At 45.6% G+C, this 24,798-nt stretch overlaps 1 protein-coding gene across 1 annotated transcript in view; it reads right to left on the reverse strand.

The window, feature by feature from the left end:
* Window positions 1–24,798, reverse strand: part of ARHGEF3 (Rho guanine nucleotide exchange factor 3) — a 296,369-nt gene that overhangs the window by 236,989 nt on the left and 34,582 nt on the right. Inside the window, exon 2 of the mRNA XM_004419841.3 lies at window positions 23,594–23,686. Coding sequence (XP_004419898.2) covers window positions 23,594–23,655 — 62 coding nt within the window. The 5' untranslated portion in view covers window positions 23,656–23,686. The remainder of the gene's footprint in view (window positions 1–23,593; window positions 23,687–24,798) is intronic.

Raw genomic sequence — 24,798 nt, forward strand, 5'->3', positions numbered from 1 at the left:
CCCTGCTTAGGACTCTTTAAGTTCAAAACCACTGACCCAGCATCCTGGTGATTTCATTTATACAAAGTTAGAAGTCAGGAGAGTGGTTCCTCCCATGGAGGGGGCCATGGGGAAGGCTTCTGGGGTGCCAGTCAGGCTGTGTTTCTTGATCTGGGAGCTGATGCAAAGGTGTGTTCAGTGTGTGAAAACCCAGAGAGCTCTATGGTTATTTGTAGCCTTTTCTGCATGTATGTTATTCATCTATAAGAAGTTAGTAAATAAACTGCTCATTCACATGAATTCTCAGTTTGTTCTGGAACTTTAGGGGTTGGAGGTGGGGGTCAATTACGCCACATTTCAGCTACATAAATCACAGACTTTCTTTTTCAACAGCCTGAAAAACCAGTTGTTCCTGCTGTTGAGAGCCATAGATCACACTAGTTTCAGAAACACTTCCAATAGCCCTGAAGAAAAGGCAGCCACAAAAGAGCTGCCACTGCGATATGCCTTCTGCTAAAGCTGAGCTAGAACCAACTTTGTTTGGTCCAAGATTGGGCTTGGAAAGTGAACTCTTGGCCTTCCAGATGAAACCAGGCAGCCAGCACAGTTTTCTGCAGAAACTCCTATTTTTAAAAATCGCCTGGTTGCTCACAGGGGATGGATGCTTTGACTGTAACACACATTGTTTTTTGAAAATAGAGGCCATGCCTGCAGCGCTTACCCCACCCCTCCACTTTTACCTCCTCGCTTAGCCTCTTCCTAGCTGGCCAGGGTGGGGTGTGTTCCCAGAACTTTGCAGCTCATGAGTCACCCTCCTGGGGCCTGACGGCTGCTCCTGGATCCTGCTCAATTTCCTTCAAGAGACCGGCTTTGGTGTTTGGGATTCACACTGTAATAACTTGAAAAAATAAAACTCTCCTTTTTATGAGCAGACGGAGCAGCACATGAGTACAAGAGACTCAAGCCCCTCCCGTCCCCTCCCCTCCTGCATGACAGCAAACGTTGATCTCTGAGCCCCTTGGTCAGACAGTCATTTGGCCACGCCAACCATTTCATAAAGGAGAATTTCTCATCACCTTATCCCAGCAAGGCTGCTCTGCTGGGCAGTTGGGGTTTGATGCCATGGTCCAGAGGCAGTCTGGTCTTTTTATGGCCAAAGGACAAGGCTGAATTGGCCTAACACCACAGGAATTATCCTAGCCTGCTTTGTGCAGACTAAGATCTCCAAAATATTTTAAACTGCATAGATTCTTGGACAGAAAATTCTCTGTTGAGCCACACTGGATTTACTTTCCTAGAACAGATCAAACTTCAGCAAAGTTAAATCCGTGCGCTTTTCAGTATAATGAATCCGAGGAGGTGGCTCTGCCAAGAACAGCCTCTTCTGGGAACGTGTGAGCATCCCCGAGTCAACAGAGAATGGAGACCAAGCTCATGCTTCCTGGGGCTCCTTCCTCCTGCCATCACTCTGCTAGCTTCACAGCAGAGTTTGGATAACCCTGACATCTGCAATAAAACTCCACTCAACAGTGCTCCTGGAAGCCAAACAGAAACACACTGTCCAGATGGAATTGGAAGAAAAAGCCTGCGATGGGAGCCCCGGAGATCTAGATTCAAATCCAGCTCTGGGATCATGGACAAGTCACTTGTCTCTGGACCTCAGTTTCCTCATCTCGAAACCCCAAAGGCACAAGCACAGCGTCTCTCAAGCCCCTTGTAAGCTGTTGGCTTTTCAATTCCAGCCCAGTGACATGTTTAAAAAATTTTTTTCCAATTAGTTGCCAACATTTCAAAATCTAGAGTGCTCTCATGAGAATTTAGAGATTTTATATTAAGATCCTGATTTCTGTATTCTCTTGAGAAATTGGCAGATCTGGTCACAGTGGGCCTGCGTTCCCAATCAGAGGCCGGAACTGGCAAGGGGAAAGAGTTCCTGGGAAAGAGAATGAACCACCCAAGCCGCGGCTTTCATTTTCAACACAGGCTGGCCCTGTGAACACCCCTGTTCATGAGTCTGGCTTATTTTTTTCCCTTTAACATATTGCTTAACTTATTCACTTTTCACTTCAGCTGGAACACTCCTGAATAAACTTTGAAGTCAAAATATTTCACAAAAACCAGTACAAATGATCCATTAAGTGGGGATCCACAAAGCTGGGGGCCTGTGCCCCAGCCTGACAGTAATTCTAACATTGACCATCCAGGGACCCACTCTGACCAATGTGGGCTGTCCTGCACACCCCCCCACCCCTCAGCCCAGTCCCCCAGCCCCTCAGCCAGGGACACATGTTTGGGAGCTGGAACGGTGAGGTCAGAGGCGGGCGGGTTTCTGAGGAGGCTGGAGCCTCATCTGCATTTTGTCATCCTTCTAGACAGGCCAGGGTGTGCAGGGCTGCCTATGGGCCTGCCAGGTCTCGGAGGAGATGAAACAACAAGCGAGTCACGTCTCGGCGAGAAGCAAATAAGGGAGAGCACAGGGAAGAGCCTCAACCAACTCAGGTGTGTCCGTATTTGGGGGAGGGAAGACAGGCCTTTGTTCCACATCTCTTTAAAGGAAACACTGGGCCAAGTTCCCAGACAAGTCACATCTCATTGGTAATAATAATACTGATAATCACAATGACAGTGACAATATCAGCAGCAGCATGACAGCTAACACCTATGAGCTCTTACTCTGTGACAGGCACTGGTATTATTTTAGAGATTTTAGAGATGATGAAACTGAGGCCCAGCAAAACCACAAAGTTGAAGAAGATCACGCAGCATCAAGCAGTGGGGCAGGAACTGGACCCCAGCTGACTCCTGAGCCCAGGCTGCCAATCACAGAGCTCTCCACTGCCTCGTCCAACACACGGGCGCCACACACGGTACCTCTGATGTTCAGGATTCAGTGACGCACACTTCCCTCTGTACTCTCTTACATTATTAAATCACAGTGGAATTTTATTTGCATGTGTAATAACTATGCACGCTGACAATGCACAGGTCATTGTACAGGGCTGTACACACAAAGCCATGCACGTTATTCTTTATGCCTGGTTTGGAGGACTTTTAAGGTGAATTTTGCCCATTTGCAATCTACACCTTACTCTCCAGCTTTAGGTGTGTAAATTGCCCCTCTTGTCTTTGGCCTCATTCACAGTACAGTGTCTGTCCCCTCAGAGCCCTGACTCCCAAGAACCCCAACCATCAAGAAAAAAAGACCCCAGTGTTTATGAAAAGGCCTGAATAATGGGGAGGGCTGTCTTAAAGAACTGATATGAGCTGTGTTACAAAATATACTTTACTCCGAGGAAGAGATGTTTGGGCCCTCACTTACTGTCTCTCACTCTAAATTTACACACAGTCCATTAAACTTAGGAAGAACAGAGGAGAAGCAGCAAAGTTTGAAGAAGGCAATGAGCAAAATAGGACGGTGCTAACAGGTGACATAGGATCTCCAGGAAGGAGGCCAAATGAAATTTCAAAGCAGGACTCAGCACTTGGGAAAAGGTTTCCTTCCCGCTCCCTAGTTACAAGGTCCCTTGCTGCGTGCATGTGCGATGACGAACCCGCAGCGGCCGGGGAAGAAGGAGAAGCTGGGCTAGGCATGCCGTATCTCATAAAGCAGGGAGGCACGCCACTCAATGAGGACACGCTTGCAAGCACGGTGAATGAAAACAAAAATGTTTCAGGCGTAAGGAGGTAAAGCTGACCACCTGGGACTTACATGAACATGCCGGCTCTGAGCACACACTCTTCAACGAGAATCTCACGTTTTTCTGTCATGAGGGGAACTCCCTGAAGACTCCCCCTTAGGACACCTGAGGACAGCAATTCAAGTTTGATACCGAGTTGCTCTCAACCCCACCCACCAGCAGGCAAATATATGCCTCCTCTTTTACCCCCCAGGGGACATTTGGCAATGTGTGGAGACACTTTTGGTTGTCATAACTTGAAGACAGGAGATGCTACTGGCATCCAGTGGGTAGAGGCCAGGGATGCTGCTAAGCATCCTACAACGCACAGGGCAGGCCCCATGACAAAGAATTATCCACCCAAAACGTCAGTAGTCCCAAGACTGAGAAACTCAGATCTAAATCAAAGCAAAGGTGGGAAGGTGACGATTTGACATCAGAAAGAAAGGCATCCCAATGCTCTCATTTATTTACCTGCCGTGCGCCCTTGGACTTTGGTCTCCTCGCCTGTATAAGGGAATAATACTCCTAATTCTTCACTGGGCTCTGCTGGGGACTACTGAGACCCGGTTTTTAAAAGGTGCTCTGTGAACTGCAGGTCTGGCTGCATCATCATCTCCCCCAATGCTGGCAGAGCCTCTGACTTGCTCTGAGGGTGGTGGTAAGAGAAGCAGTGGTGTCTGGTTAGGTGGGAGGGGAGATGCTTCAGAGCAGCCAGTGCAGACTGGTCCTGCATCCTGCATGGCACCCACTGAAGATGGAGTGCCCATGAGGGACAATGCATTCTAAGGGAACTTGATGGGCCTGGGACTTCGCTGCCCTCCATCAAGCCGTGCCAGGATGGGTAGGATCAATTATGGGCGGGGGTCTCCAGGGCAGGGCATCAGCTCCATGACCTACCTCAAAACCCAGGAACTGCTATCATTCCTACAACAACACAACCACAGTAATAATGTCTGACACCCATTGAGCACTTAATCTGTGCCTGGCAAAGAACTAAGCCCTCTTCTTGGGTTATCTCATTTAATCCTTACAACCACTGTGGAAGGTGGGTAGGATAATTACCCCCATTTTACAGGTGAACTAAAGTGATTTGCCCAAGGCCTCACAGCTCAGACAGAACTGGCCTTCTCACCCAGGACTCGGACGCCACAGTCCACAGCCTTAACCATGATGGCACCCTCCCCCCAAACTACATCACTTCCATCACCACCTGGACCCCCATATTCTAGAAGAAAGCTGGAAACCAAGCTGCACTGACTCATAATTTCAATTAAAATAATCAATGTGTGTGCATATGCATACCAATGCAAGAAGGAAATTTCCTACAATATTTACTGATTAACAGTGTTTACCAATGAGTGATAGAATTATAAGTGATTTTTAAATTTCTCTTTATATTTTTCTAAAATTCTCAAAGTTTTTTACAATAAACACAAATTAATAGTTAACAATATAATAACAATCAAACTTATAAAAGTAAAGATTTATAAAATTTGTTTTTAATTTTTTAAACTTATTACTTTTTAGCAAAAATCTACTAAACAACCTGAAATTATTATGGCCTGTGGGCCAAATCCAGACCTCTGCCTGTTCATATAAATAAAGTTTTATTGGAATATAGCCATGCCCATTCATTTACATAAATGTCTACGCCTGCTCTTTGCTACAGCTGCAAAGTTGAGTAGCTACGTGTAGACACACAGGAACACTACACCCCCTTTGCAATCTGGCCTAGAGATGGATCTCTTACTTTCCCGCCTCTAAATTTCCCCTCACAATGTGTCTCGGCTTGTTTTGCTGCAGCCCCAAATGGATACACCAGGGAACTAATGAAGCTGAAACCCCTCCTTAGAAAGGTTTCCATATGGTCTTGTGTTTTTATAAAATTTGGAAAAGGATATTTTCAAATTCTTTTTCTTAAAAAAGTCCCCCCAAATTATGTGTTTCAGACTCCTCAAAACTGGATCTGCCCCTACCTAAAGCCCCAGGCATTTCACCACCCTTGTTCCATTTTCAAGACTATAACATGTTCAGTGGCGAGAAACGTCTTATCCCACCAACCCCCAAGCAGCTCTAGGCGTGATGAGCTCTTTGATGTCCAATCCCCAGATGGCCAACTCGTGCAGACAGAGGCAGCTGCCCTTCAAATACACCTCCAGAGACCACAGAGAAGGAGACCCGCCAGGTCAGTCCTCAGGATCTACTAGGAAGTTCACACAGCAGATCTTCCCGGTGGCGGACCCCTGATGGTACCCACAACCACGAAATGGAAAGAGCAACAACCCCACTCACATACGCTGTCCTTCAGCCATTCATTACCTCCACTGAAATCCCACCGTGAAAATCTAATTTACGCATTTCATGACCCAGAGCCTCTGTAATCACAGCACTTTCAAATGATAAGAGGCAGGTGGATGATCTAAAACTGCTTTCTAAAACTAATGGTGCTTGCAAGAACAACAAAAATGGGGATGGAATCACAGAATGTGCGTGCAAACGTTTTATTGTCTATTAAAACACCTCTCTAATGCGTGGCACAACCGTTATGGTGGGGCATTTACATCAATCGAGAGCCCTCGGAGCCCAGTTGTCCAACTAAATACCCACCCACGCCTTAAACATCAGTGGATAGTGTCCTTCACTCTCTGCTCTTGGGCCCTCCCTGGTCTATTCTTATCTCCTCTCCCCCCAGTGTGGGGGAGGGGGCATCTTTGTGGAGTGCAGCTGGCGGTTTTGATAAGCAGGTGTCAGGAGTTTGAAAATGACCTTGCTCATCAGCTGGTGGGAACCCAGTGGACAAGGGAGGCACTGTATCGCTCTCTGCCGGGTCCCAGCCTCCAAAACAAGGCACAGTGAGGCCTGGGGGAAGGAAGGAGGGAAGCTTTCACACACACACACACACACACACCAGGGGAAGTCACCAGACAAAAGGAAATCCTCATAATTTCATCCAGGACAGGAAAAACTTTCACTGAAGAGGAAAATAAAAATCTAACAGTGAGGATGTGTTGAGGTGTTTCCCAAACAGCAGAGGTAGACAAAAATATACAGAGGAGATTGATCCTTAGGAAAATCAACGGAAAACTCCTCCTTCTCCGCGGAGCTGGCAAATTCAATTAGGAGAGAGTTGGCGGAGGTGGGAGGAGAGGGACGTATATTCACCCAGCTGATTCCAGCATCCAGACAGCCAGGGCTGTGTAAATAGCCGTTACTGTACCAGCCACTGGAAGGAGTCCAACACGCAGGGCATGCTCTGGGGAGAAAGAGAATGTCCACTAACCCAGTTTCTAATTAAATGTGGGTTAACTGGTGCTGCTCCTTGCAGCTCAAGGGGCTGATTCAGAGCTGAAAGGAGCATTTTTCAAAATAAAAAGGCTGATCCCGCCAAGCTAGCACCTTTTATTTTCTCACATCCTTTCAGTTGCTGGACTTGACCCACTGCTATTGAGTTGACTCCTCGGTCCTCAGAGAAATAACCACCCTGCCCCCACCAACTCCAGCTGTGCAATGACCAAGACACCTTCTTGGCACATGTGGGATTGAACTCCATTCTGCTTTTCCCATGGTGTGGTCACTGCTGCCCAAGGATGAGTCACCCATGAAAGCCACAGATTGTCCCCAGCAGACAAAACGCTTGACCCAAGAGAGTGGCCCGTTCACGCTCCTCCAAGAGCAGACCTCTTTCTGCAGCTTCTAGAGGGTGCTGCTACCTGAGCTGTCAGTCTTCTCTTCCCTAATTCCATCACTAACGTAAATGAGAGGAGAAACAGGGATGAGAGATAACTTTCAGTGATGCGCCAGCACAAAGAGAGTACAAACTGAAAACCAAGGCATACTTCCATGAAGATGTTTAAAGGCCAAAGAGAAATAGAGGTCAGTTTGTTGATAATAATAATGTCACATTTATTACACATCAACTAAGGCTTTGGGATGGAGCGTTATGTGCATGATCTCATTTAATCCTCAGAACTACCCCATAAAGTAGGACCTATTATTCACCTTATTTTACATTCAAGGATACTACAGCACAGAGAGGTTAAATAATTTACCCAAGGTTACACAGTGGTACAGTCAGGATTCGATCCCAGGCAGTCCATCTCCAGAGCCTGTGGTCTTAAATACCATGCAATCTTAATAACTAAAAGAATTTAGAATTGTAAAATTAAAGTTATGCTAAAGATTTCACATTTGGGGGAGGTTGTGATTTTGTCAGCTTACTTTTATGTCACTTCTCACCCTCCTCTCAAGAAATGCCATAACCTGGCTTTTCACATATAAAAACAGCATGTGCCACTCAGTGTGCTCAGCATGTGATACGTATCATCTCATTGAATCCTCACAACCACCCTATGAGGTCAGTATTCTTATCATCCCGTTTACTGATAGATACCGAGGTTTGGGGAGGTTGACATCCTTGCGCAAGGTCATAACACAGAGCAGGAATTTGAGCCCAAGAATGTCAGTTCCAGCGCCTACATTCTTTCTACCATATAGACCACCTCTTGCAGAATTTCAAGATTTTCCAAGAAAGAAAAATCAAGAGTATCATGAAATGAGGGGTGAGAAAGACCAAGTTCCACAGTTAAGCCGCCTGGATTCACTGAATGGGAGGGACTGCGGTGGGCGGCTGGCCGATAGCCACAGACCACCCGCCTTGTCTCAAGCCTCCATGACCTCCGGCAAATCCCTTCTCTCTCAGGGCCTCAGTTTCCTGTTTGTAAAAGAGGAGCAAGAGGGCAAGCGAGCCTTCCAGCACCAGGACCAGACGATGGGCACTCGCGGCCACCTGGAGCGGGGAGGGCTCTGTACCTCTGCGGACGGTGATTTCTCTCCTCCCTCCTGGCACAAGACTTCAGGAGCAGGTTTCTAACTCTGTCCCTGGACTCAGGTCTGGGCACCCAGGAGAGAGTTCTCAGGTGCGGCCTGAGGCCGGCAGTGGAGAGGAAGTCACAGTTCTTCTGGGGAGGAAGTGGGGAGTGGAGGGAAAGAAGGGGGGCCAGGAAGAAGCTAGAGTGGGGACAGTCAGGAGCGTCTGAACAAGTGCTGTACCCTGGTCCGAGGGGTAGAAACATATGTGGAGACTCACTGAGCTGTGCCCTTACGTTGGCACACACACTATATATATTTACAACACAAAAAAGGTTAAAAGACAAAAAACAATGTGAACAGATGACAAATCAGACCAGGCAAGATTTTTCCAAATTAAAACTTTGCTACTATAAACGCTCCACATAAAATATTTAACATCCCATCAAAGACACCCTTTGATAATTGTCTACTTTCTAAGTTCACGATGAAAAGGGGACAATACAGAATCACCAAGATGAATTCTTAGGTTGGGTTCGGAGGTTGGGCTCGGAGGTCAGGGATGAGGGTGAGCCCAGGGAAACCATTTACTTAGTGGATGAGGAGTGCCACTCTAATTCAGCAGAGAAAGGGAGGCCTAGAACTTCAGGTAGCGACTTAGAATCCTGATCCTGTCACTGACGTGCTGGGCCCCCGGGTTAGGTCAGGAATCACGGCCTCTGGCAGCCCCCCCTCCCACCTGTGAAAAAGGACAGTGACGATCACAGAAGAAAGGGCATCGCTGGCCCAGATGTGGTGAACATTGGATGTTTCTGCCCACCCAGCATCTGATTCCCTGTCTGTGGGTAACAGCACTCGGCCTTCCCATTGGGGGACTACCCTCCCCTACTCTCAGTCCATGAGTCCAGGTGAGGCTGACCTTATCCACCCCCTCCTCGAGTTCCAGGAGAGAGCATGTGGCCCAAGCTGAACAAATATGAGTCTGCTTGAGAAGTCCTGTGAGAGAATGTCAGCCTGGAGCTTCTGGAAGGTACCACGTGGAGGAAGCCTTCCTGGGAATGAAGTCCATATGGAAGAAAGCAGAGCCAAGAGAAGGAAAGAGTGAGACCAAGGCCTAATAACACTGAGCCCCTGGGTCCAGTTATTCCTGAAGCTATCTACTCTTGGGCCTTCCATTTATATGAGCCGTTACATTCCCTATGCTGCTTAATCCAGACTGAATAGTCTTTCTGTCACTTGTAAGAACAACAACAAATACTGACTAATGGGACCATTGCATAGAATCACAAGATCTCTGAGTTACAAGGGCACTGGAGGCCATCCACCCAGCAGTGTTTTGCACATATCAAGCATTCAATAATGGTATGTTAGCCTAATGAATGAACGATTTGTTCATCACTCTAGCTCCAACTTCTCAAACTGAGGTAAAGCTATCTTGTCAGCATTACTCTAAGCCACAAGATAAACCAACTGCATCCTCATGTAGCGTTAATTTAAATGATGGCAAGTAGCTTAAAACACTTTTTTATTAAAAGAAACACAGATCACAACCAAATGTGGTTCACTCCAGGAATGCAAGGATCAGTCAATATTAGGAAATCTATCAATATAATTCATCTCATTAACAAGAGTCAAAAGAAAAAAAGAATCTCCTTAGATGCCAATATTGTTAAATCTCAACATTTATTCCTGACTTTTAAAAAAACCTCTTAACAAAATGGGAAGAGAGGGAAACTTCCTTAAGAGATATACAGTTCAAACCAAAAGCCAGCATCACATTTTGGTGGAAATACTAGAACACTCCCACTGAAGTCAGTATAAGGTAAGAATGACCTGAGATATCAACGTTGTTTAACCTTATTCAGGAAGCATTTGCCAATCTAATTAAACCAATGAAAAAAAAAAGTTTTACCAAGTGGAAAGCAAGAGGAAGCAAAACTTTATTAACTTGCAGATGATATGATTATATGTCTGGAAAAATTCCTCACGACAACAAAAAGATAAAATAAGATCTGAAAAACTATTAGAACCAGTAGGACAATTTTATAATATTAATCAACATAAATAAAAGAAGATATTAATCAATAGTTTTCTTATATACAAAACATGAAAATATGATGGTGATCCGGTCAACATAAATGGTTATTCTAAAACCCATTCTTCAAGATGTGACCCCTTAGGAACAGAGCTAACTAGACTGATCTACACACGTGCTCTCATCATCTTGTATCCGAACGGACGTGCATGCTGCTCCTCACACAGGCTACGTCCCTTTCCCGCCCCTGGGCCTTTGCATGTGCTGTCTCTTCTGCCTGCCGTGAGTTTCTCTGAGAAGGTGCAAGGCTTGCCCTCTCAACGTGTAGGTCTATGCTAAAATGTATATTCTCTCAAAAAATCCCTCCCAGTCTCCCTATGTAAAATTCCACATCTTACTCTCCAGCCCTTTATTCTACTTTATTTTTCTTCAGCCCTTTATTCTACTTTATTTTTCTTCACAGCACACATCACCAGCTAATGTTGCTTCATACATTTGTCTGTTTATAGTCTGTCTCTCACCAGAAGGTAAACTCCATCAGGGCAGGGACCACCATGCCTGTTTCAATCAGTCCTGTATCCCCCACCCCTAACATCCTCACCCCAGACACACCGAAGGGGTTTAAGAATAAATGTTGGTTTTATACATGGATGGACGGACTCTTTCAGTCCCCAGATCCAATCTCAACCCTACTGCTTGAATATTTTTCATTTATTTCTACCTTTTCCCTTGATATCCAAGCCATCTACCCACTCACTCTCAACAGGTATTTACCGCCATCATCACCTCCCTCCTGGATGGCTACAATACCCCTAGCTTGTCTCTGAGCCCCAAGTTGGTACTCCTCCAAATCTGTTTCCCACTTCAGACAGAGGTCTTTTCTCAGAATGCAAATTTGATCCCCTACTTAAAATGTTTCAGTGGGCTTCTGGGACCCTTAGCATAGTCTAAGCTCTTTAATACCAAGGCTCACAAGGTCCAGTCCTCCCAGCCCAGATGCCTCGCAGTCTCCTGTCATATGCCATGATCCAGCCACATTCACTGGCTGTGTCTTCTTCCAGCATGCCACATTCTCTCTGGCCTCAGGGCCTTTGCACATGCCACCCCTTCCACATGGCTCACTCTTTACCTGACTACCCCTCATGTATGCTTCCATTTTCTGACTGTTACCTCCCCTGGGAAATGTTAGGTCTATCCCAAAGTCCCCAAAGCTCCTCACACTTCCCTATTATACACTCACCATCGTGGGAATGGCATGTTTAGGTCTGCTCCCTCCCATCTGTAAGGTTCACAAGTGCCAACTTGTGCCATTCACAGAACCTGGCACCAAGCAGGCACTTGAGATAGATTTCCTTGATTTTAATTTAAATAATGCCTTCTTTGCCATCATGCCTTCTCCAAACTGGCACAGGTTTCATTTCTTTGTGTCACATTTGACATTACTTTTGGCATCTTGACTCATCATCCATATTCCCTTAAGACACAAAACACATACGGGCATGCTCACACTTGCACACACAAACACATGGGGACTCTGTCACTCTCCAAAACTCCCCTTCCACCAGGACATTCTAACCTGGAGATCTTGTTTTCTGCCTGAGCGTTATAAACAGAGTATTGGAGCCCGCCACGTCAAGCATGCTCTAGCCAAATTTGACTGGGTCTATTAAAAAAGAGGGAGAGAGGCTAAGAAAAAAGTGCAAAAGCTTTCTCTGAAATGTCTCCCTTAGCCACCAGACCTATAAGGTCTATATCAAAAAGACTCAATCTTATTTGAAAGCCTTAAACAAATAAACAAAAGAAAAGTCAGAGCTGTATACTTGAATGTGATTTGTTTCTGTAAGTGAAAGAAAAAAAAAAATTGCCCTGTGTTTAGGGTGAGATAGCACTTTTTTTTTCCCTGAGGAAGATTCGCCCTGAGCTAACATCTGTGCCAATCTTCCTTTATCTTGTATGTGGGTCACTGACACAACATGGCCGCCAACAAGTAGTGTAGGTCCCCACCCATGAACCAAACCTAGGCTGCCGAAGTGGAGCATGGTGAACTAAACCCCTAGGCCCTGGGGCTGGCCCCCGAGAGAGCATTTTTTTTCACAAAGGTTTTTCCTTCCCAATAACTGTCAGAATTATGGTCAATACAACATCTCTATCAGATCTAAACCAAAACACAATGCAGGCTGTGGTCTTAACCAGGTGTCAACTCAGCATCACCAGCCATGAGTCATCCCTACCTTTGGGGAGTGACAATGTCACCAATGAGGCCTTGTCACTGAAAATGCTGCTCCTGGACCTACTCCAGCCTCTGGGCTTCACTTTACATTCATGGAAGGGGAAGGGATGGAGGAACACGGCAAATGGCACCAGGAGACAAATCCAGACAAATTCAGACAAATCCAGAACGTGGATCTGACTCTTCAAAACACTGACGTCTGGAGGACAAATACCAGAGAAGGCCCTGTTCTGGACTGAAGGAGACTAAAGAGACATAACGACCAAACGTTATGCCTTAGCCAGGAAGGGCCCCTTGGGTGGCGGGGAGAGAGAAATAGGATGAGCTGTAAACAGTGATTTGGAACAATGAAGGAAATCTGAATATGGACTAGATACTAAAAGATATTATAAAATTACTGTTAATTTGCAGAGGTGGATAATAGTAGGTGAATGTGTAGGAAGATGTCCCTATTTTTAGGAGTTACAGGCCAAAGTATTTCAGGGTAAAGTGTCAGGATGTCTGCAACAGGTTTCCAAATGGTTCAGAAAAAAAAAGTGTATGTGTGTACACACACACACACACACACACAGAGAACTATTGAGGCAAAATGTTCAAATAAAATCTAGGTGAAGGAAATATTATTCTGTTAACTTTTCTGGAAGTTTGCAAATTTTCCAACTATACAGTTGGGTAGAAAAATACAAGGTAAAATCTAGTTCCTTTGATAACACATTCTAATAAGAAGGTAAAGAACACAAAGAAAGGGGCTGTAGGTCCTTAATAGTGATTAGAGTTCAGGTCATTTCAGAACCTAAAACATACCTACTACCCACAAGCACAATATTCTTTCTACAATACTAGTAGCTTTATACTTTTTTTCACTTTCCAGAGCAGGGAAAGTGTGCCCTCTGCCTGGAATGCTCGTCCCTCCCCCAGGGAAGCGTTCCCAGATTTCACTGGGGAGGTGAAACCGCCTTTATTTGTTTTGGGAAGTAGAGAACAGGTTGTTAAAACTCACCCATGACTCCATCACTGTAACCTAACAGAACATCTGTCCATGTGATTATGAGGGTCACAGCTGACTTCCCCACTAATTAGAACCTCCATGCGGGCAGGGGCAGCATTAAGTTGCTGCTCACTCACTTTTACTGCAGGACCAGGCACACAGGAGCCACTCAATAAACATTTGTGAAATGAATGAGATATTATACAGCCCTTTAAAAGAGAAAGCATCCGAAGGTAATGTAACAAAAAATGATTGACATGAGTGAGAAGCAGTATAATAAAACTACTACGATTACAACAACATTGAAAACTAAAACTGCAAAAAACAATAAACCACCAAAATGAAAACAGTTGCTATACAGGGGTTGAGAAAATGAGTTGCCATGGAAAGATCCTAACAGTATGGTAGGTACTAAAGGAATGAGGACTACAGTGACTTGGGGATAAGCAGACAGTAAACAAAGCAAGGAGGGATGTCAGAGAAATGGTGAAAACTTTTCTCACTTGTTCAAATTTACAGATGGAAAAAAAATTCTCAGTCCTAACCATGAAGACAACCTAGCCAAAAGACAACTAGGCGTTGACTCCACCCAACTAATTGCCATCATTCAAGGCTACAGGGCACCCAGGTTCTAATTCCACCTCTGCTACTAACTCACTGTGTAACCTCCAGGCACATCACCTCTCCAGGCAGTCTCCTCACTGGCAAATTGAGAGAGTGGGTCCAGGGAGCAGTAAGATCACACCCAATGAGCACTAAATGAGCCATAGAGATCCAACGTACAGTGTATTGACTACAGACAATAATACTGTACTCTAAGTACATAATGTGATACATATCATTACAACAGCAAGCATATTACAATACATAAATGCATCAAAGTAACATGCTGTATACCTGAAATTTATACAAAGTTACATGTCAAATTTATCCAATTAAAATATATATATAGCATAGGACCAAAAGACCAAAGAAATCTCTATTTTCTTCTTTCAATTGCTTGCAATTTCTTAAGTTTCTACAAGTAATTTGCTATTCCTTTTTGAAATAAACAAGAAAATTTAGATTTTCTTAAAGCAGTAAAAAAATAATAGTTTTTAAACAGATCAGAATATCACACCCCACTCTTGACCGTGGATCCTGAGTAGAATAGTTAGGAGACAGTGTTAGTCATAGAACTACAGAGCTATGAGGAATCTCTACCATTTTATATCTACCTAATGCTCTGCAGTTCACCAAGGAATTTCACGTTGTCTAGTCCCACCCTCTCACTTCAGAAATCAGGAAACCACACTCAGAGGAGCGGCCAGACCCTAACAGTGGTGTGCTGAAGCCAGCTCACACTGGGGAGAGCGGACGGTGCACATCTCAGTGACTTTGCATCAGCAGGTTGAAGCTAGCCGTGGTGGGAGTATCTACACCACGGAAATAGGCAAACACTACAACCCTGAGCCTCCTCCCGCCCCACAGAAGCCAATCTACCCTCACCCTTCCCTTCATCCTAGCCCCAAACCAAGACTTGACCCCAGGCCTCCCTCTTGCCCATTCAGGGCTCCTTTCCATCACCCTTGTTTCTGCTTCCTGTTTAGTTCTCTGCCCTTGTAAAACCTAAGCTGGACTGCAAAGTCCTCCAGGGCAGGGACCCAGTTAGATTGTTATCAGGCCCTGCCCATCCTGGTCACAGTCTATCCCTGAGCCCAGCACAGCGCTGGCACACAGCAGGCCCTCTATCAATACTCATCCCTAGGAAAGACATTGGTTCCTGTTCAGGCTGTGCACAGCACGTACTTCACCACACACGGGTGGGACAAAAGCCACCTTCAGCTCAAGTCCCAGCAGTGATCCTGGGGAAAGCCTTAACTCAGGTTCCCGTGCTCTTTCCTCAACTAGAAAACAAGTCTCAAGACTCTCCCCATCCACACCCTAGCAGAACACCCCAGAAAAACCAGCATTTCATACATGCATCTTGGTAATTTTGTACCTCTGTGAGCCCAGAGAGCACTTCAAAAATCGGGGGTTCACATGCCCCCTACCCCAGCCTCGCACAGCTCTCCAACCTGATTCTTGGCCCTCAGAGTTGAAAAGGTTGATTTACCTCCAGAGAATGTGCCACGCTCTTGCCTGGAAGGAATTTTTGATCAGATTCCCCAGGAAGCAGATTGACGCACACGGTCTCCACCCCACGAGGGCTCAGCATCAGGACGGGTGCTGCCTTTCACATGACACCGTTACCCATGGTGGGGGGGGCGGTGCTGGGTCAGCTTCCTCTACCAGATGAGTGTGTACCAGAGACAAAACCCTCAAAGACACTCTTTTCCTACGTGCTGTGTTCCAAGACTTGTATTTCCTGGTGCCACCTCGGAGTGCTGTGCTCATTCAAGTCCCCTCCAGTTTGAGTGTTTTCAAACATTCCCCAAGTACACACTGTGTGCTAGACCTGGCTAGATCCTCCCTTAAGCCCTTCTTGTCTCCTATTACACATACAGTATTCATTTCTCCTTCTAGACTGTAAGCAAGGTCCACATCTGACTGTATTCCCAGGGTGCCTGAATGAGTGCTGAGCACATGGTAGGTACTCAAATAACTATTGAATGATTTTTTCAAAGTGATCACCATACATTAGGGATTATCACAGGGAAGCAGAGGGCATGCGTTCTGACAGCTGCCCCTTGGTTCTGTGGTTGGTGGGAGAACAATTCGCGGGCTGATAACAGACTAATGCCACGTGCTGGGTGTCAGCCAAGTGCCCAGTGCCCAAGCTAAGCATTTCTTACCACACTGAACCTTCACAGCAACTTTATGACCTAAGTACCACTGTTATCCCCCTTCACAGAAGGCAAACTGGGACTTGGAAAACTTCAGCAACTGGGCCAGGATCTTCAGCACCTCCTCTAATACCCTCCTGGTGGCTCCCCTTGTCACGGGGGCCACCTTATGAGAAGAAGACTGCCTGGGCTCCCAATGAGACTAGAATGCCCACTCTCTGCACCTCAGTGGATTATCGTGGCTGAAGCCCAGTCCCACCCCTGGAGCAGCCACAGCAGCTGCTCCTCACTCTGCAGACTGGCTCTGAGCTCCTGCCTGCGGGGAGAAGGTAAGATGCGAGTCCCCATCAGATGAGGAGCAGGGGGAGAATGGTGAGAAGGCCAAGGTTTTCTCCCTTGAGAGTGTCAAAGACACAGGTATAAGTCCCAGCCCTATACTACAACTACCTGTGACATTGGGGCAGGTACTTAAAACTCTGTTTCCTCATCTGCAAAATGGAAGCAAACAACACGTATTTTGTTCAGTTGCTGTGATGTTTGGAGCCAACATACACAAAAAGCCCCTTAGAAGGTGCCCAGAATTGGCAGATAGTATCATAATTTGCTATGTAGAGAATTAGCCTGGCTCACTGGAGAACTGAAGGGCTTTTTCAGTGGCTTCACAGCAGATCTTCTAAGACGCTGTCCTAATTAACGCCTTTGGCCAGTACAAGGACAGATAATGACTCAGTGTAGTGAAAAGACCACAACAAAACAGAACACGAGGTTCAGAAGACTGGGTCTGGGTCTTGGCTCTTCCATTCCTTGCTAAAGAACCACAGCCCAGCCCTTCGCCTCTCAGTCTCAGTTCATCACCCATAAAATAACATTACTTCCCTCATGCGGTCTCCATGGGTCTCAAATAAGATCATGTGCACTCATTAAATTACTTTAACAATAATTTAACAGTAAGCTGTCTATGGAGTTATGCCAGTGAATGTAACAAGGAGCCTATTCCATTTTCATATTTATTCAATGAATGTTTAGTGAATGACTACTGTACGCCAGGGACTACCTGGTAGAATCAACGAGGAGAAGACACACAGACCCCATCTGCCCTTATGGGGCTTACAGTTGTTTTAAACAATAAACCTAAAATTTTAAGATTGAAAGGAAACACATCAATCAACCAACCCCTTTCTTTTATTTATTTATTTATTTTTAAAAATAATTTTATTTATTTATTTATTTTCCCCCCAAAGCCCCAGTAGAGAGTTGTGTGTCATAGCTTCACATCCTTCCAGTTGCTGTATGTGGGACGCGGCCTCAGCATGGCCGGAGAAGCGATGCGTCGGTGCGCGCCCGGGATCAGAACCCGGGCTGCCAGCGGCGGAGCACGCGCACTCAACCGCCAAGCCACGGGGCCGGCCCCCAACCCCTTTCTTTTAAACCAATGAGGAATCTGAGAGAGAAGTAAAGAGACATACCCAAGGTCATACAGCCAGGAGGAGGCAAGGGCAGAATTTGCACAGCGGGTTTTCAATTTGCAGTCCCGTGTTCTTTGCACGGGAGAGTTTCTGCCTGAATAAAAACCTTGATAAAGATACCTGACCCTCCCACTTGTTCTCAACTCACTCACCAGTAGGCTTATGACAGGGATTAGAAGACTTCTATCTTTTGCCTACAATAATATTTTAAATTTCCTAATGAAGAAAAAAAGCTAAACCATTCAAAATCCAACGTCTGTGTCTTTGCTTACTTTGCTTTTCTGTCCTAGGCACATCACTGAAGCATTGGGAGGAAGCTTCAAGATCTCGAAGTCCAGCATGTTCCTGTGTGCAACAGCTGTCATGGGGGGCTGCACACTCTACCCTCTTGAGAGACCCCTCCACGCACACTGACCCTGTAATAGGCTCTGTTGGGTCCTGTGAGAAAGGCCACGTTTAACCGAGCTTAAGCCAGCAAGGCCCAAACAAGTTTGGCGACAGGCCCCACTTTTCCCCTGCACTGCCTACTCATGTTTGGAGGGAACCATGTTCTAAGGGGCAGACTGTGGGCAATGCTGATGGGATCTCCAAGAAGACACCTTGGGGAAGTGAAGTGCCTTGCCCAAGGTCACAGGGCTGGTGAGTCTGAGAGCCTCAAGTGAGGTGAGGTTACATGCTCCCCTGTGCTGCGTTCCCAGCTTCTCAAGGTCAGCAGCTGAACTTCTGGAGGTGGATGTGGAGGAACCGGAGCAGGCTCCACAAAGCCCTTCCGGCAGGGAACAAAGAGCTAATAAAAATCAGTGACCAAAACGGCTCCGGCCCTCTAACAACAAGCAGTGAAACTAACCCATCTAAAGGTGAGGGCCCTCGAGCACAGTACCAATCAGCCTACCCCTGGAGCACGAAAAATGGAACGTGAGTGGGGCAACTCTCAGTTGTGGATGCAGCCCTTCATGCTGCCATCTAAACACCACTCTGATCTCTAGCCCATTCAGTTCACCAAAGGCGCTCACAGGCTGAGAGCCTACTGTGTGCCAGGCCCTGGGCCAGATGTGGGGCGTCGCTGCACCAGATAAGGCCATGCCTTCCAAGACAGTAAAGTCTAGCAGAGCCAGCACAAAGGAGGTGCTCAAAACATACTGGAATAAATGAGCAAGCTAGAAAAGACGTTGATTTTCATAAAAGAGACACACATTTGTACAATCTGAGAGTGAGTGGCCCTGCAAGGAAGCCTAATCCCTTATTTGAGCATTTTCCTAAAGTCCTTATTAGGGCTGCTGAGCAATGATGGGATGTTGAATGACTGACCGACCAAGTGAATGAATGAATGAATTGTCACCGGCGAGTCCCCTGAGGAACTCAAGGGTGGGTTTGGAAGCATTTAACTGTTTTTCCAAGTTGTTTTTTTACGTTAAGGAGACACAACCAGCAACCACCCCAAAGCTAACCAAGCCTCCCTACAAGAGCTATGCCCATGACCTTGCCTTATTTTTAATGCAAAGATCTCTTCAGGAGGAGATTAAGCATCATTACCATAATCTGCCGTGTACCTGCCTCTCGCTTTTGAATATGCATTTCCCAGCCGAAATAAAAGTTCCTGCTTCCCTTTGTTCGGGGATGCCACGACTTTGGAAATGATTCCTCATGGCCTCCTATTTGCTGCAAATACACTTTACTTTGTGAGAGAACTTCCACTGGTGTAGAGTCTTATTTAACTCACCAGGAGGTGAGCCCACTTGGTTCGGTATTAGAATGAATTTAAACCTTTCCACATCTCCAGCATGGGCTGAGTCCTAACCATCTACCCACATCACCGCAAGTCCGTTTATAGGAAGGATCTACAAGAAGGGCAAGGACTTCTCCTCTTAAAATTCTCCTCTTTGAATATCAGAAATTCTACTTGCCTAACTACACTGCTGCACAGCTGAGGAAACTGAGGCACAGAGAAGCAATATTACCTGCCCATGGTCACTGACGGGAGCAGAAAACTGCATTCCCCGGGGGCTTACTCTTCTAGAAATCCTGTGTTCTTACCAGTTGGCATCCAGAAGTAGAAGTGGCAAGTAACAGTTGCTCAGCCAATAAACGCTGTGGGAATGGGTCTCCTCACAATTAAGTCGCTTGGTTAAATGAAAACATGTCCATGAGCATAGGAGCAACACTGCGTCCTGCAGAGGGATATGCGGTCGGAGGGCGGGGCTTCCAGAGAGTCCCTCTCCTCGGGAAAGTGGGGTTGGCTCCAGCCAAGCTAAGGTCATTCTCACAGGCCGGCTTTGTCATAGCAGCTCACCACAAGAATCCAGGGCCCACCCTTTGTCCTCACTCCACCCTCTACACTCGTCAGTCCAGAAATATTAGTGAGCACCTACTATGTGCCAGGCACTGGGTAAATGACAGTGAAAAAAACAGGCAAGGCCTGGCCCCAGTCCAGTAGGTGAGGCAGACACTAGAAAGATAAATGCACACAGGATGAGAAATTGTGTCAACCGACTACCATTTCTAAAACACAAGTCTGGACCTATCAAGCTCCTGATAGACAAATCTTCCTAGGTTCCTCACTTTATGTAGCAGTAAAAATAAACAAACAAAAAATGAAAACAGCTGCCTTTATTGGGTGCTTACTGTATGCCAGGTGCTTCACTATGATTAACTCAGGACATGCCCCAACAACCCATTGCAGAAGACACTATTAATAGCCCCCACTGACGAATGAAGAATTAAAGTTTTCCACTTAACCACTGCTCATAGTGTGTGCAACTGCCTACTCCTCCCACCAAGACTCTGAATTCCCCAAGAATTCATATCTTACCTATCTTTTTGTCTCTGGTGCACACAGTAGTGTTCAATAAATGCCCACTGAATGAATATATCAATTGATTGATCAATGGGCTAGCTTCCTTCAAGGCATTACCTGCTAATAAGCTCAGTTTTTAGAACAAGTGCTGATGAGTGTCCTAATGATCACACAGGAGGTAGCTACGATGTTGTGCAAAGAGCCAGAACTAGACCCTGGAGACCTGATACAAGGCTTGTCTCTGTGTGAACTCGGACAACCATTTCATCACTCTGCGTCTGACTGCTTAAAACTGTAATGATGAAGGAGCAAGAAATGATACAATGAGCCTAGGATCTCTTCCAGCTCTAAATTTTTATGTCTCTGAAAGATAATGTGAGGGAGGAGGGCTCAGGAAGGCTTTTGAAATTGCACTCTGCCTGCTTTTAGAAAGAGATCTAAAGTTAAACGTTTCAGGGTAGGGTGATTGATCAGGTCTAGTGGGGGCAAGTGAAGAACCTCCCCTCCTGCCACAGCTCAGTGGGCATGTTTATCCTAATAAAGTAGATTTACTCCCCATAACAAATATGCTTAACCTGGAAAACCCCTGTCCGGAGAAGCGTTTTGGATGAACGTGGGTGAGGCCGCCACCCCCAACTGTATGCCAGAACAGAGCGGGTGGCAACAAACAAGAGCCCGTGTTCATATGCCAGATGGGGACAAAACCCAAAACCACCACTCTCAACTCCCACATTCTCCCCTGGGAAGACCACGGATGCGGAATAACAACTGAGTGCAGTCAAGGCACCTGCAAACATGGGCATGATGGCTCCAGAGCTATGTCCACACGGAGAAGTCACCACTCGGCAAGTGCAGGTCTGTTTGTCACTTCAAGTGGAGAGATGGGTACGAGCTGGGCCTCCACGATGTGACAGAGTTTTTGTTGTTTTTCCTTTTGTTGTTTGGGCTGGTTTTAAATGAATTTCTGTCCTAATGTCACCTAATGGCCATAGTGGGATAACAACACAACTCCCTACCTTATAGGGCCATTGTGAGAATTAAATGAGATAAGTAAACCAAGTGATCCACACAGATCCTGACACGTGGTAGAGACTCAAATTGTTGCCAATGGTGACAGTGGCAGTGGTTGTATGAAGCCACCTGAACGAAGCAGGGAAACCCAACCGAAGGCTCTTCCAAACCCCCTTAGGGATCACAGGAGAAGCAGGTCATTTTGTGATCAAGTCTCCTGGAGGAGCATACTTGGATACTTTCCAGAAGAGAAAATGAAGTGGCGCCCACTCCTAGGAAGGACCAGGGCTTCCCAGATGCCCTGGACCTCAGGATAGGTCACTAGGTCCCTGTGAGGACAGATGCTTACTGGGGCTTTTGGGAAATGAAACCTGGCAACAGAGAGACCTGAGAAGATGAACTTTCCAGAGTAAAGAGAAAGGGGAGGAAATTACAACCACAGAGAGATACCACTGTTCGCCCAACAGACTGGCCAAAATGAAAAGCATGAAGAGCTAAGGTGTAGCAGGAGGCGGGCAAATAGGAAATCTGGTACACTGTTGACAAGTGGTCTTTGGAGAACAACTTGGCAATATTTATTAAGATCTTAAATGCATACACAGGATGGTCCAACAATTCCACTCCTAGGTAACCACCTAAGAGAACTACTTGCCCATGTACTCTGAAGGCATATACCAGAAAGTACATCACAGCACTATCGTAAGGGCAAAAAACAGAACCCACCTAACAGGAAAACACCACCACCAACAGGAAAACAGCTGGATAAACAGTGGGATTATCATACCACAGATACACTATTCACTTTGCAGCAGTATAAAAACAAGGCAGATTCACATGTACTGTCTTGAGAACATTTTAAGACATATTATTACATTTTTTAAAGGCTACAAAATAGGCCAACAAGCATGGTATGACAGACTTTGTTTCAAAGACAGAAAGAAAGAAAAAAGGAAGGAAGGAATGGCTTTTTTTCTACGTCTATAGATACCTAGAAAAAGTTCCAGAAGGAAATGCACAAAGTAGACCACAATGGTTACGTCTGAGAAAGGCAGGAGAGGAGTGGAGGCTGGGAATAAAACTGGAGAGTCAACAAGGACTTCACTTTTACTTTTTAACTAGGAAAATGTATCCGTGCATTTCTTGGGTATTAAAATTAAATTAAATTAATACATTTATTTTTAAGGGAAAAAAAAGAGGAGATGGAAGGAAGAGGAAAAGATGATGACTTCGAGATGATGTGGCTGCCAAGAAAAAACGGTCTGCCTTTGCCTCCTCTTGGGGGACTGGCCACCCACAAATGTAGATATAACACATCTGAGCATGTATCCATAGTTTCTTAGAATGAGTATCTACAGTTTTCAGAATCAAATATTTGCACTCATGCGCTGTATGACAGCATTTCAGTCAATGACAGACTGCGTATATGACAGTGGTCCCATAAGATTAGTACCATATAGCCTAGATGTATAGTGGGCGATACCATCGAGGTTTGTGTAAGTATACCCTATGATGTTCACACAACAAAATCGCCTAAAAATGCATTTCTCAGAACATATCCCTGTTGTTAAGCAACACATGACTGTAATTCTATACCACATTAGTTCTATTTATACCAACTCTTCTTTCTAAGTTTTAGAAAAATTCCCTCATACTTAACAAAGGTATCCCTCCTCTGGTGTCAGAAATTAGAGATATGAAAAGGGGAGACATGAAATTTTGCTATCTCCAAATTCTTGATGGTCTCCGATGACTTATACAGGCTTGGACAAAGTCCCGCAATGCATTTAATTGTTGCATGTAAAAATTTTTTTTAATTTTCATTTTTAAAGATATTTTTACCTTTCCTTGTTTTCTTCCATTTCTCTGAAGACACACTGATTCACCACCGTGGAACGGTCCATAGACACAGTGTGGCAGGCCCAGGTCTTCTTTCTGAAAAAGCAAAACAACCAATCTTTATAATTTCAGTGCATTTATGTTATAAACACACCAAGAGCTGCATTAAATACATACAAGGGGAATATGTCAAAGGCTGCACAGTACCCATCAAAATCCATTCTCTCCTTCCTCCGTAGTTATTCAAGTTTTATCAGGGACCACATTTCCCAGGCATCCTTGCAGCTAGATGCAGCCAGGCATCTGAGTTCATAATAGAATGTGAGAGGAAGTAATATGTGCCACTTCTCCATCAAGGTCTTAAGACATGGGCGTGACTTGTTCATTCTTCCCACTGGTTCCCAGTGGCTGGAACTCAGCTTTGACCATGCAGATGATGACAATGCACTTGGAAGTAACAGAGCAACAAGATAGAAGGCACCTGGGCCTGTGACTGACTACATGGAACATGGCCACCCTCTCGCCTTGGAACTACTACTATTAGAGAAAAATGCCTTGGTTCTTTAAGTTACTGTTTTTATTGAGTCCTATTTTTATGGCTAGTTAACTCTCATCCCAGTTGTCACTATGATTAAATGTTCTCATTGGGGCCCTTCTGAGGGTGGGTTTGGTTATTTGGAGCTTGAGACATGCTGTATCTATAGAGAGAGGTGAAGCCAAACTATTTATTTTTTTTTTGTGAGGAAGACCAGCCCTGAGCTAACATCCAATGCCAATCCCCCTCTTTTTTGCTGAGGAATAGTAGCCCTGGGCTAACATCTGTGCCCATCTTCCTCTACTTTATATGGGACACCACCACAGCATGGCTTAACAAGCGGTGTGTAGGTGCGCGCCCGGGATCCGAACCGGCAGACCCCGGGCCGCCGCAGCGGAGCGCGCGCACTTAACCGCTTGCGCCACCGGGCCGGCCCCAAGCCAAACTATTTTTGATCACAATTTTGGTAAAACCACATGCAATTTCAAGTAAGTACTCAATCAGTGTTTGATGAATGAAGAGATGTTAATAAGCATGTAATATCTTCTCTCGTGAAGACTCTCAACAAGAGGGCATCTGGCTCAGAATTAGGAACCCTGGGATCCACAAGTGAGTTGTGAGCTTCACTTTAGGAATAGAGACAGAGCTAGAGAGAGAAAAATATTCGGATTGG

Source organism: Ceratotherium simum, chromosome 5 (genome assembly GCF_057802395.1).
Source record: "Ceratotherium simum simum isolate JZ-2026a chromosome 5, ASM5780239v1, whole genome shotgun sequence".
NCBI classification, from domain to species: Eukaryota; Metazoa; Chordata; class Mammalia; order Perissodactyla; family Rhinocerotidae; genus Ceratotherium; species Ceratotherium simum.